The 14423-nt window shown below is 33.2% G+C and overlaps 1 protein-coding gene across 8 annotated transcripts in view; it reads left to right on the forward strand.

Moving 5' to 3' along the window:
* LOC123692178 (eye-specific diacylglycerol kinase) overlaps positions 1-14423 on the forward strand; it is a 108471-nt gene that overhangs the window by 59232 nt on the left and 34816 nt on the right. For all 8 annotated transcript variants that reach the window (XM_045636891.1, XM_045636888.1, XM_045636890.1 and 5 more), the window contains 2 exons: positions 7980-8121; positions 12432-12635. In XM_045636891.1, the coding sequence (XP_045492847.1) occupies positions 7980-8121; positions 12432-12635 (346 nt within the window). The remainder of the gene's footprint in view (positions 1-7979; positions 8122-12431; positions 12636-14423) is intronic.

Here is a 14423-nt window from a genome sequence, read left to right on the forward strand (position 1 = left end):
ATAGGAAGCTATTACCGATCGAATATAGATTGTTTAGTTTCTCATCTACAAATTCAAATTCAAATTGCTTTATTTGCAGAATGTAGAATAAAGATGTTTGTATATACAGATAATATTGATCCTTAAACATTCTGCTCGTAATTGAGCGTGCAAATATATTTTTATTACTTTTATGACATAATAGGTGCCTATTTAAAATTATATTTTTTAGGTTAAATTTAAAAAATTAAAAAAAATTATATTTTTAGGTTTTTAGGTTAAATTAACATAAAACATATAATTAGGTATATTTTTTCCAGAAATATGGAGCCACGAAAGCGGCGAAAAGTATTCAGTAAAACACAACTCGCCGAAGCAATCAATCAAATAGCATAACGAAATATCCTAGAGTTTGAAATCCTTAATTTAATGTATGTACATATATTAATAGTATTATGTTGATTAATTTAAAAGTTTATTATTTAGTTCATTAGTTGATTAATTTAAAAGTTTATTATTTAGTTCATTACTAAAAAGTACTCATTTGTTTTATTAAAAATAACTACAATTAAAAAATACGAATATATTTGCATTTTTATTTCATTTTATTAAGATCGGTAATCATCATCATCACTAGCTTCTATACATGCCATTGCTGGAAAAAGGCTTCCTCTCACATACGATCGGGAATAGCTGCATAAAAATCGTTAATAGCTTCACAGCCGTTTTTATGGGTCGGTAATAGCAACAATCGACTAAGTCACATTGTAAATTATTTTTTACAAGATAATCCTTTATTAGAATGTATTTGCTTCAATAAATACATTTTTTATACATAACACTAGCATATAAAATGAAATTATAAATCTTTAGAAGAACCAGTATACTTAAAAAATATGGTTGATTTTGAAATTGCCTTAGAGGGGTCGTTAATACCTGCGTTTACCTTATGTTTATTTTTTTTTCTATAAAAAAATATTAAAAGAAGTTGATGGGTAACCCTAATTCTGATTGAAACAACTACGGCCTACGCGCTATCAAACTTATTCAATTTATTGTAAACTTCTATCAAGTAATTTATTTATGTCGCATCGCCTTCATTTACGTTGCGAAAAACAAAAACAATTTTGCAAAAGCTTCTAGTATAGTGTGCATCGTTATTGACTTGCGTGCCGAAATTTATTTCCATCATTTATAGATAAGTATAGGTAAATAATAATGATTCCAAAGTCCCTGCGCACTAATAAAAAATAACAATAATTCAATTAAAATATTATGTAACAGCTATTATAATTAACTATAATACATCATAAAATCGTATAATAATATCCTTTCGAAGCAATAAAATAATTTTCCATTTGTAGACTTTACGGTACAAATTGTAACAAATACCTATATTTAAATTTTAAACACATCTTCAATCAATTGAAAAGACAACCTATGACCCAATTATGTTTCCGGGCTGATCTTTGCGTTATACCTGCCTACGACGTAATATAAACTTGTAAGGCTCGATTAAATTAATTATCTACTTTGAGGAAACGCCAATGCCATTCATTACTTAATAAGTGCCGCTGAAGGTAAGAATGACCACTACTTTGACCTTCTTGAGCGCTTATATCGGTATAAACTTGAATTTATTGTTTTTAATTCCGTACGAAATAATTGTATCCTTTTTAATGTGTATTAATGAGGGTTGCTGTAATGTATTATGTGTATATTATACGAAGTTTTATATGGAAGCATTAATCTAGAAGGTTTCAGTGAATTAACTATATGTATTGTTTGGGGTTGTGACGAATATTGCAATTTAATATTTTGGTTACCCCATTGAGCCCCGAGCCGAGCGGCCCGATCTGACCACGACACAATAGATTTTCTATTGTGTCTGTGATTCCGGGGGCTGAGTTATGACGTTAATTTTCCGTATACTTTTTTATACCACATATTTATCAGAGTTTTATTGAACATCTTTAAACAAGTATACGTTTACTAACAAATTGTACAAACGAAATAAAACGAACGTGCCATTTAGATGCTCAATATATGGCATTGAAAAAAAGTAACGCTACGAATACCTCCGTATAGTTTTTTGGTACGTCGCGGTCGGTTACCTAAAAAAAACCTTTATACACGGAAATCCTTTCAAAAATTAGACCAATAATAACTGTGTAAAAATGAACTACAACCAGGTACCTTCGACGAATCCCTTTCGTACTGTGGCTTATAATAATAGAAACGGCAATTTACAGTTATGGTTGAATGAATAGACAATTGATTCGAGAATAGCGTCAATAGCATCGAGATCTATTTAAATTGCAACAATATGGTATAAGTAGGTATATGCACTTTTATATTCAACACATAATGTAAATTAGTATTTTAATTATGCCCATATGTATGTTTATAATGTATGTTTCTACGCTTTTATAAGAACTGTGTGCTTTTAAATAGGAAGTGAGTGATATAGGTTCTTTATATTTAAAGAAACAACAAGGCTAGGCGTTTGCATGTTTTTTCAACTGTCCTTGACTTACTCAACAAAATTAAGTCGAGTCAGAAGTCAAATGACAAAGTACGTAATTATAGCAAGGAAGTAATTAGGATAAGGAAGGAGATTGCTTTTCGAATAAATAAACAAAGTTAAGTTAGAATAAAGAAATTTGATGTATTTTAATATCTAAAAGATATTTTGAGTTACTATTTGGGCCAGTATGTAGTAGTTTTGATTATATAACGGTCAATCAAAGCTTGCAACTACCTAGAAACGTATCAGTAACGCAGTAACTACGCAAACGATGATAGATGATCGACATCGAAAGTTGCAGCACTTTGGTCACAACTCGCAACTCACTGGACCTCCGATATTTATAGGACGGAATTATTATGTTTACGAAATTAATATGTGAATTTATATATAAATCCCAGTAAAGGTAATGAAAGTTTAATTCAAGTTCATTTCAGGGTTTTGTTATTTAAAATTGTAAGGCCAGAACGTTAAGGCCAAGGATACAAGCTTAATGTCTTTACGTTACATTGATCTTTAGTGCAAATACAACCTGTATATTTGCGCATTTAGAAACAGGGTACACACAACACATCCCGTACATGTATTACATGTTCTTTGAGGAACGTATAAAGAACATTTCGTTTTGCCTTCTTAATTTTGGATCTTGTTTTCCAAATTATGACTATGCCTCACCCTTAAAACAATCTATTGCCAGACACGGCAATAAACCTACAACTAATCTTATCTGAGAAGTGAAATTGCTTTATTGTTCGAAAATTCGGGTAAATTAGTAACGTGAATGCTATCGTGAATGCAATTTATAATTAGGGGTTACCCTCTTCGCTTCATCGCTGAGATCTAAAGCACGTAGTTCTTGTGGATAAGCAGCCGGATTAACGGTTTTATGGAAATGGTTAATGCTTTCAAACAGGGCTGTCCAGGTTTATAAGGTCATATTATAATAAAGACCCTTGAAGTGACATACAAAACAAGACCTATAAAGTAACACTTTACGTATAAATACAATTTATATATTTCGGTGTTTTCTACTTAATTTTTTCTATACAAATCATTCACATTTTCGTTAGTGTTTTGGAGAATTGTGTTGTATTTCAGCGTATACAGAATATAATATAATAGGTACTTAACAATTAATTGTTCTAGTTTAGACAGCCCTACGTAAACTACGCTGCTTTAGCTGGAATTCTTCGTAGAATCTTATCAGCTGTGCTTTTATAATATGGCGAGGTATACCTAATATTTTTATGATAATCTCTAACCTTTTACCCGGAGATTCCAGTTCGTAATGAACTGCTTTTGTATTCTCGTAGAATAGAAGGCTGTATTAGATAAAGCAAGGGGACTTTGAATTTAAATTTTAAAATTAATAGGTGCTTTATTGATCCTTGGTATCTATAAAGCAGCATATTATCTATATATCCGTTTCTATTATATTATGCTGTTAACATGTGATTGATATGTGCAAAACTGCAAAGTATTCAAACGGCGAAGGAGTCTTCGTATTTTTTTTTTTCTTAAAAATTATTAATGATATTGTATTCTAAATATTTGAGTCACTTTTATAACCTTTTTGCCTTGAATTCTAAACAAACTAAAATAACATTACCATAAGATTATAAAACTATAGTTACAAAACATATTCTCTTTCATATCCTTCCTTATTACCAATCCTTTTGCTATCAAAACCATTCCACCATTATGTTTTCAAAGGCCTGACCTATGAAAAAGATTTTATCGATGTAGCTGAGGATGTCAGGACAGCATATCAAGATCTGCGGTATGGTGTCTGGGCGCTCTAGAAATTGTAAAAATTATTCACGTTTGCCTGTGACATGTTTCATAATGCATAGGTATAAAGAGATTGTTGAACGTAAAAGTGCATTCAACTACAATATTTAGGATAACATGATTTTAAGTGACATTTCACTATCGGGTCGGTTTTTAAGTGAGGAACATCTCAATACAATTCTATGCAGCTATACGTATAGTTTAATAACGGTAATGCTTCAATAAATCTTCAATATGAGCTCCGCTTTACTGCAGGTACGGCGGCTTTCAGAACTAATATAGTGGCTTTAGGCGTATGTAACAATATCATGAAAAGCCAAGTTTTGTAGATTTAAATATTAAAATGATCGTAATATTTCGGTAAAATATGACAGATATTAATAATGACTAAAAGCACAAGGATTAACAAATGTATCTGCCAGGCTATCTCGGAAATGGACAAAATTTTCCATTTGAATTCACACATCAAAGAGAATGAATAAGCAAAGTTATTGTGGCTTACGTGAGTTGAGTATTATGTTCTTGGCTTTAATTATTTAAAATGTAAATGTTAGCCATCGCAACGTAGGTAACATTAGCACCTGTTCGTATTGATTTACTTTAGAAATTTACTTTGTTATCGACTCAACGTTTTAACCGTATATTTCAAATTTTTGACTGGCTATATTATGTATTCCAAGTGTATTCCTATTTAAAGTAAATGTAATTCATATTGTATGTTTGTTTGATTGTCGGGAACTACTGGTCGGATTTGAAAAATATTTTCGGTGTTAGATATCCCATTTATCGAAGAAGGCTATAATAGTCTATATACATCATCACACAACCAATAGGAGCGGAGCAATGCGAGTGAAATCGCGGGGAACAGCTAGTAATTAATAAACACGTAGGTACCTGCCGTATTTGCAACAAAATAATAATATGATAATTAAATTTAGAAATAGCTGTGACCGCACTCCCTGAGGCTTAAGACGGGGATTAAACGTTAAAATGAAATATAAGTTTAGCAGTAAATCTGGGAGGCGAAGATCTATTATGGCAGGAGACTATGAAATATGCAAAGCATGGCTGCATGGATGTTAAGTTTGCACTAAAATTTACGGTCTATAACGACGATATAATACATTATCTAACCACGGGCTATCTAGGCACTTCTCAAATCATTAATAATATAAAGGTGGGTAGTATAATATAGTGGGTAAATCTACTTTTATTCATGAAATTCTGGTCGAAGATAAATTTGAAACTTGTTTTCATATTTGTTTTGGTTATCTTCATGTAGAAATATAATAGACAAACTGATAACTTGGGTAAAACCAAGGTAAAACATATAAAGATGATCCTATAGTCTTTTTTGTTGAATAAAGCAATATCTACAAGATTACATACATACCTTACCAATAGAAATATAATTCCATATAGCCGTCTGCATTTATGGCAAGACAGTGATATTTGCAACAATAGTGCCAGACTATCCCTTTGGTACGATAGTTGAAATCTATCCGAGTGAGTATCAAGAGTGCCGGCAGCCCTCCCTAATCCCCCCGTCGATCCATTGTTCTATTATTTTACCAGTAAGCGCGTGCAATTGTATTCTTTGTATGACAATTTTGTGGCCATTTTGGTCGGATTGATTCTCTTTGTCGAAATGGAATAGAACGCACATATAATAATACCAGATGTGTTTTGATATCGCCGTAATTCTCATGAATAAGGCTAGTGTGTTATTATTTCGGGTTACTAAAGCACCTTTCTACGAAATACCCCAAAACCTTAACCCGAGGGCACGCAAGGACCCGGTGGCTAAAGTGTTTTTGTTACCGCTAGACAAACGAGGAAATTTTTGCATATAGGGCGATTACAGTACATGTGTGACAAACTCTACGTTTCTTTTTCCTTAGTATAATATTTTTCACAAAACGTGTCGCTAGAAAATAGCCAGCCCCGATTCAACGTTGAAAATGTTTTCGTCTTTTTTCGTCAAATCCCCTTTCTGACAAGACCACCATATAGGTCTGGATATTTTTTCGCCATTTTTATACAACTGTTGAAAAGGCACTATATAATAATATTGTAGACTTCTCAATTATAGTTTGAATGAAATAAGATAATACATTTAGATGTATTGAAAAAATTTAGTTCTTATCAAAAGGGATATCGATACACCCTGATTATAAAGATAGGAACTAGCAAGTTTGTAATGCAACGAAGTTGCAACTATGACAATGTATAAATGTGCTATCGACAAGTAAGTAACAATCCAACTTTTATGAGATGTGTTAGAGCTCACTTTAGCTGCAAAAAGCCAATAAATGTAACATGTAGCAGGGTCATAGCAAATTTTAACAGAAAACACGAATTAAAATTTTAAACATTTTATTTCTTTATAAGTAGTACAATATTCCATATTTACCAATTTATACAGGAACGGGTGCGTTTGCAATATGGGAAGCGAGTGCGCCGTTCGATAACAGTTCACAATTATAGCACCTCCAACTATTCGTGCTGGCCACTAGTTCTTCGCTGCTGACGCACTCCAGGTGGAACTGAGAAGCGCAACGGCTGCACTTTATTGAAGCGCATCCTTGCATTGTCCGCTTACAATGAGCACAATCCATTGTTTATCACAAATCTATAGAATCGAAAAGATAAATTTATAGCAACTCTTCTTGTACTGTTCTTGAATAAAATTAACTTGAAAACTTCGTTCGCCCAATAGTTGCGATAGAAATTTTCTGTTTCTCAATACTTTACAATTTTTATACAATTTTAATTTATTAAGCGAAGAACCGTCTCAAACAATTATCAGCCAAAGAATGTCCTAAAAAGCTATGAAAGAATCTGAATTTGAATTCCAAATGTAGCTTTTTTAATTAAAATCGTTCTATTGGGTTATATGCGGCCTGAGAATAGAATTTCCACAACAGTAAAACCTTATTTCTGAAGAAAGCACAAAACATAATTATATATATTATCTATGCTTGTGAAGTGCTTTTGAACAAGTTATGAACTAATTTTGAACGTATTAGTAAAAACTAAATTTGTAAATATTTTAACCGCAGATAATATAATAGTATGCACTTTAACTTCTTATGTACATTATTTACAACTTAAAAGGGTTTAGTTTTGATGTGCATTCCTTCATTAATTTCGTTTTGTCAATTGTACCTACTAGTTTCTGAATATGAAAACGTACTTATTATAATGAAATAATATACAAGTTATTTGAAATCTAAGAAATTAATCAAGGAAAAGTATACTTACCTACATTTTAATACTTTTTCCTCAGCGAGGTTTACCGCGTCGTTGAATTTCGTCAAACGAAACCAATTTGGCGGAAAAAGTTTTTAAGAGCAACATTTTTGTAAAATCGAAACTTTGATCCCAACTTCTACTCGTCATTACTTAAGCTTGAAGGTTTTGATATAATTATTCGTATATTAATAGTGCAGTGCAGTGTAGTTACATTTGTGTTTTTGTCAGGAACATTATTTTTTTTTTTTAATTATACACTTTATTTTATATAAATCATCAGTTAATTCTCTGTCTACAAGAGTGATCATCAAATAAGAAATATGCAATGAATCATATGAACCATTGTACGAATTATATCTCAAATATTGTACGACTTCAGTGCTAACAATACTAAATACCCTGTACCTAACCGACTGTCCTATTGCAGACGTACTAGCGAGGGGGCGGCGGGTCCTCGAGTGCTCCGGTCGACTCCAGACTGGAGTGAAGCGGCAATCAGCGGCGAGCACCTTTGGCAACCCACATCAGTGTCCGGAGACTGCTGCTACGTTGGTGATTCTGAATGCCAGGTTTGTTCTTTTTTTATTTAGCCCCGTTCGCCCCGGCTTCGCCCGTGGTACATATTTCGCAATAAAAGGTAGCCTATGTTATTTCTCAGGGTCTAAAGATTGTCTGTGCCAAATTTCAGCAAAATCGGTCCAGTAGTTTATGCGTGAAAACCATACATACATACATACATAATTACAAACCATTCCTCTTTATCATATTATAGATTTATTTTACTGTACCAAAGTGACTTAAAGCATCCAACTTAATGCTCTAAGCAATGCGACGATGCAAATCGTACCTTATCCATAACCCAAAGGATAACGCTATGTAATAAGATTGATTTTTAACTGAATAACATTCTCAATTAATTCATAGTCAATAATCTATATCATTGTCGAAAGGACGACGCGACGCCCTCTTTCCCCTCCCGTTCGCTTCTTTTTTACGTAATTTTTGGAATGCGCGTAGAGTTTATAATATTCAAACGTAAAATTAAATGAATATTTATTTTTGTATGAAAATAAAATCTAACAAATTATCAAAAGTCGTAGAACAAAATATGTTGTTACTTATGATGTTAGCTATCTTGTCCTGCGAGGTTGCCGGTGTTTTACAAATAACCCTGTATAGTACAATTTAGAGGACATATTATACTATATAATTTTTCATTGGTGTGTAATTTGCTTCGTTCTTCATTAGTTTCTTACGAGTAAAGACTTGAAATAATCGGAGATAAAAAAAAAAACTACAGATAAATATTGGATCTTTATTACACGCATTATGACATATTATCTTTTACCTTACTCTTCGCAGTCCTTTCCTTTATTTCCCACGTCAATCATTCCCTTATCCCATATCTTTAACGTCGGCAATCCATTTGTAGAGGTAGGTATAGTGTGTAAACAACTTCTGAAAATGTATTTAACAACAAAAAAACCGCCTTCAAATTGTCATAACCAAATTTAAATGGGATCACAAACCAGACACCAGCTTACAATTAAAAAAAGAATAATTTATTAACAAAATCGGTTCACCCAGTCTAAAAATAGTACAGTCGAATTGAGAACCTCTTGTTTGTTAAAACCTTCTGTTTATTTCCATTCCTTATGACAAAAAATATTTAACGTTTTGAAAATCTACCGCCTAAAACTATTAAATGATATGGTGAATCCGTAGAATACAATACATTAAATGAAGTCTCACTTTCCGTCTTTTCACACATTCCGTTTGCGTCTGCCAAATGGGGAAGTTTTTTTTTATTTCACATCGCAGATAGAACAAACGATTTCTTGATATAAATGCAATAATGTCATAAATTGAAAATCATAAAATCTTGTGAATCGCAGATCGAAGATATAAAATGTTATTATAATACCTACATAACATTTTATATCTTCTAAGGATCTTAGTTTACTTCTTAATTCTTAGGATTACTTCTTTATAGTTAGTAAAAAAAAAACGTTTCTGAAAATAAAAAAAAATATTTTATAGGGAGCAAGCAGCAAAATTTTTAATATTTTTACATTTAATTTAACGACTTATCTAATTTCCATAATATCATGTAGTTACTTACTTCAGTAGGTAGGTAGGTACTTAGTAAATTTTACTGGAAGGAATATTATATTTTAAGCACTCCTTGAGTAGACACGTTCTTTCGTTCGACGGAATTTTAACAAGTAGATAGAATAAATTTTTAATATATAATTTTTCAACCTAGTCCTCCCCTTACATCGCTTCACAAGGGTCTTATTACAAGCGTTACATATTGAAATTCGCAAAAGTTTGCAGCATCAGAAGCAACAGGGCGAGGAATTATAATTTCCTCGTCAACCATTACCGAGTTTCCTATCTATTGTATGGGTGTCGGTTGAGCGTTAGTTGAATGTAAGATTAATGAGCGCGTTCCACCATTAAAGCAGCGATGACTTGTCACTGTCGATACAACAAAAGCCTATACTGAGTCGTTTATATCGTAATTGCTATAAGGTTTTACATAAATTAAATTTCTTCAAAGTATCTACAAAATTAGTTCGTGTAACCGTATTCAATTTCGTACTGGTATTTACTAAAAGCATACCTTATATTTTTTCAGCAACGTGTTTCCATTAATATTTTTTCCACGAGTACTTATATATGAAAAGTTTCGGTTCTATTGAAAAAGGAACTGAGTAGACTTTAATTAATTCAATATCTTGTTTGTATAGCCGAAAGTTTGTCGATAACATGCTATCAATTGGGAACCCTCATAAATCGTACCATCGCTAGATTTATATTTCAGAATGTACATCAACCTATTAAGCTGAAATCGTGATCGAGGACTAGCATGAATTTATGTGGGGTTGAATTTTGTTATCGTACCGTGAATTTGCCTTTCGTCTTACCTTTAAAAGAATATTATTATACTTATCAATTGAAAACAGATGAATCTGTGAACAGACCAGACTCTAATCGATTTGGAAATTTAAAACTAATGAACTTATCTATAAGGACAGTTAGATGCTACAATATGTTTTTTTCGTGTTAATTGCGATGGAGCGCCATAGAGTATAGAGTAGGTAAACTTTTGTACTCTATAATAGCGCTCCATTCGTCTACTAATGCACTGTAGTATTGAGATTCAACCAGGCAACATAATTTCCTTAATAACAACTGAATACAATCCTCTTTGCTGCCCGGATTACATTATTTCAATTTAAATTCAACTTTGCTTAGTTCTTTGGTAGATATTATGTTAAATGATATATTTTATAAATTCACATGAGAAATGTTACATTTTATTTTAATTATTTCAAACATGTCACATCTTAGCCTAATATGTATTTGAATAATATATATCAAGAAAATACAACAACATTGAATTAACTACAGTCTAAATATAAATTGCTCTAATTAAAGGCTTAAACGTAAGTATATATTATGTTATTTTTGTTTATTTTATTGGCGTATTGAGTGGGTTGTATTCTAATTTGTAACGAAGAAAAAACAACGGATTTTGTAATAAATATAGGTAGGTATCGAGAGTATTTTTGGCGTTATTAGGAAAGTAATTTATAAAAGGTATGTAGATAGCAGGTTTTATAATTTACATTTACTTGCCTACTAAAAGTAAGTTTGTATTTAAATGTTGGTTAAAAGGACAGGCTCCATTTTCTCTCGGAATTCGGATAGGAGCTAGAAAATATTCCCCGAAACATTGTGAAAGTGTTAATGTATGTCCAACAAGCTTTAGCTGATTTTTGTTGACACGCAAATTTCACGTTGTAGTGTACAGTTTACTTTTAGCAAATTTTCTCTTACAGAGAATATAAAAGTTAAGCGTTAATTGTATAATTAAGTCATACAAAATTATGAAATATTGTTTGTGAGCTTTATAGCTATTTTTAAAATACGGTATGATTAATGTTTTTCACAAGTTAAATTATTGTATCATTTTTCATCTAAAATACCATATTTTATACACGCTAAATTTTCTAATCGTTTCCAAGGCTATTGTTTCGCTGAGACTTTAACAATAGAGCCAAAAAAAACTGCTAATGTCATAATATTATTATGACTTGTACATAAATTAATCTATCGTCGTATCAAAGTACCTATACGTTTAAAATTACGTAGTTCCATCGCAGCAGAAGTTGTGTCGTATGACTAGACAGGATATTCGGTAGATAGATTGAGATTACCTCGTTAGGCATATGCTCGTCAGAGATTGGGTGTCTGCGTGCTCCTTACTTACATTAGTCTTGGTTATATCAGATTCGAGACCGACCTCTGTTACTTATCTATAGTACCTATAAATTGTCTATGTTGTTATGTGTACTAAAATGTTAGTGTATAACCTACCTGTTATACCTGTTTTGTTGTATTTATGTTGTATTTATAATTCTAATAAATTATTCTCACTAGGGTTTCTTTCAATGAGGAGGGATTTATATAAGAAAAGATTAACTAGTGAAAATTACCGTTCCAATGGACCTAAAATACTCCCTGTATAAATTTCAGAAGATTATTACTACTTATTCATGATTTATTACCACGATCAGTTATAAAAGTTATATAATCGATCACTACCTACATTAACGAACGAAATAAAAAAAATATTATAAAAGACAGGAAGTAGAAATATGTTAAATTATTTTGTAAAAAATGCGTAGTAACAATAGTAACTGAGGAAAATATACACCTGCCTTGTTTACGTTATTTTTTTTATCTCTGCTTTTATTCTGAATACTACGCATCCTTTTTCCTGTTTTCAATTTAAAATATATCAGATAACGCTCCCATTAACTATGAAAGCGTCCATAAAGTCTTATGCGTGTTTTTTTTTTTCCAACAGAAACACGGGCCACGCATGAAATGTTCTGCGTGTAAAATTGTAGCCCACACTGCATGCATCGATATCCTGATAGACCGAGTGCAATTTACATGTAAGCCGACTTTCAGAGATGTGGGAGTCAGACAATACAGGGAACAAACTATCACACATCATCATTGGGTGCACCGACGGTCCGAAAAAGGAAAGTGCAAGGCTTGCGGCAAGGTAATCAAATTTATGATCGTTTTGTGGAGGTCCTCGTGCTAGCTGTAGATATTGTGGTTGTTTTTTGTGTATCCTTGTGTATTGTTATTGTTGTTTATAAAACTATTTGTTCTTTTATAATTATTAATGTAAAGCTTGCAAATGTTTCTCATAATGGTAAACTGTTTTGAAAGCCCCACAGTTTCAACTAATATTAGATTGCACAAATCTCCGGGAACTTACTGACCCGTAGTATTATTTCGGCACGAGTATTGACGTAAACAGGCTTTTGAAACAACTTATCTATATTTTGAAATTCATATTTATGGTATGCAAATTGAAAATGCTTCGTTGTAGGTACTTAGAACATTATTCCTTCAAGAAATTTTAATGCTTCATATTTTTTAAATATTCTATAACTTTTTTGGCCATAAATTATAAACAGAAAAAAGAAAACTACGTTAACTACTACGTTACTTTACCCTTTTCAATTGTCCATTAGTAAATGCTGACTGTCATTGTAAGGCAAAAAATACACTTGAATCGTGCTCAGATCCGTTCTAAAGTGTTTAATTTACTCAAGTAGTTTAACAGCTATCGGCGTACGTGCGGAAACTTGGCGCTTGATAACAAGCGACTTAAAATTGTTTGTAGGAAATCATGTGTTTCAAAGGTAAATATTACCCGGAACTAGGAAACAGATTAGTAACAATGTTGCGTTATTGTTTGGAACCCTTGCGAAAAGCTTTAATTGAAAACCGTCTTTATACTCAACTCTAACTCTTAGTTCTAGAATGATACAAATATAATATCACTTTCGGCGATTCGTGGTAAAATATTTTTGTATGAAATTAGTATCTGGAATACAAAAAAATATAATTCTGAAGCGGTCGCATTCGTTTCTAATAAAGCAACTCACATGTTTATTTTCATACTACTCTATAAAAAGTGTTATTTCTCGCCGGCTTTATAAACGTGATAATATGGAATATATTACTATTTAAATATCTCGAACTCGCAGCAGATGTGAATTCCAGTCTTGTTCATGACGTTTATTGTCTTTGGAATTCCTTTATAAAAAGATTCAGCGATTCTTCAAAAGTAAGCTCATTTAAATAAACACATCTTAATTTATCAGCTTTTCGCGCGATATATTTGTCGTTGGAATAGGTCTGAATATTTCCCGTGTGGAGTTTCTGGTCTCCTATCGGGCGCGTCCCCAGGTGGCGGATAGGGGGAGGCCTCCCAGATATGGGGGGTACCGGAGGTATTGCCGGCGCGGACCAAAATCAGCTTGGAGGAACTCGAGGGCTATATGCCTTCGTCGCAATTTCTGCTCTGCAGGGAGTTTCCCTGTGCAGTTGCTGGGTTCGAGTTCGAACAGTGCTGCTGTTGGCGGCGACGTATGGTAACCAGTGGTTGCGGACGTTTTAGTCCTACTGGGCGAGGGGCTGCTCTGCAGCGGTGGATGGCGATTGCTACAATCGCGGCGCGGCGGGCTGGGCGGCAGGTTTCTGGCGTCTGGTAAGGGGCTTCGGCCTCCCGTCGGGCAACCTGTTACCCGTCGTAGTGTTGTTGTCACGTCTAGCAGCTTCGACGGACCAGGGGGCTTGCCTTAACCGGCCGGTTCGAGAGGAAGGACACCTCATCAAAAACCCTCAAATCTGCGTTTTCAGTCCAGCGGCGTGGATTTCCTGTCCCTTTTGGACAGTTTGGCTCGGGAGTGCGTGAGCTTTAGCTGTGGCCTCCCATGGATACCGCCCGACCTCCATGGTGTATAAGGGTTATCCGGGTGCAGGGGGCACCGCC

This window comes from Colias croceus, chromosome 5 (assembly GCF_905220415.1).
Source record: "Colias croceus chromosome 5, ilColCroc2.1".
NCBI classification, from domain to species: Eukaryota; Metazoa; Arthropoda; class Insecta; order Lepidoptera; family Pieridae; genus Colias; species Colias croceus.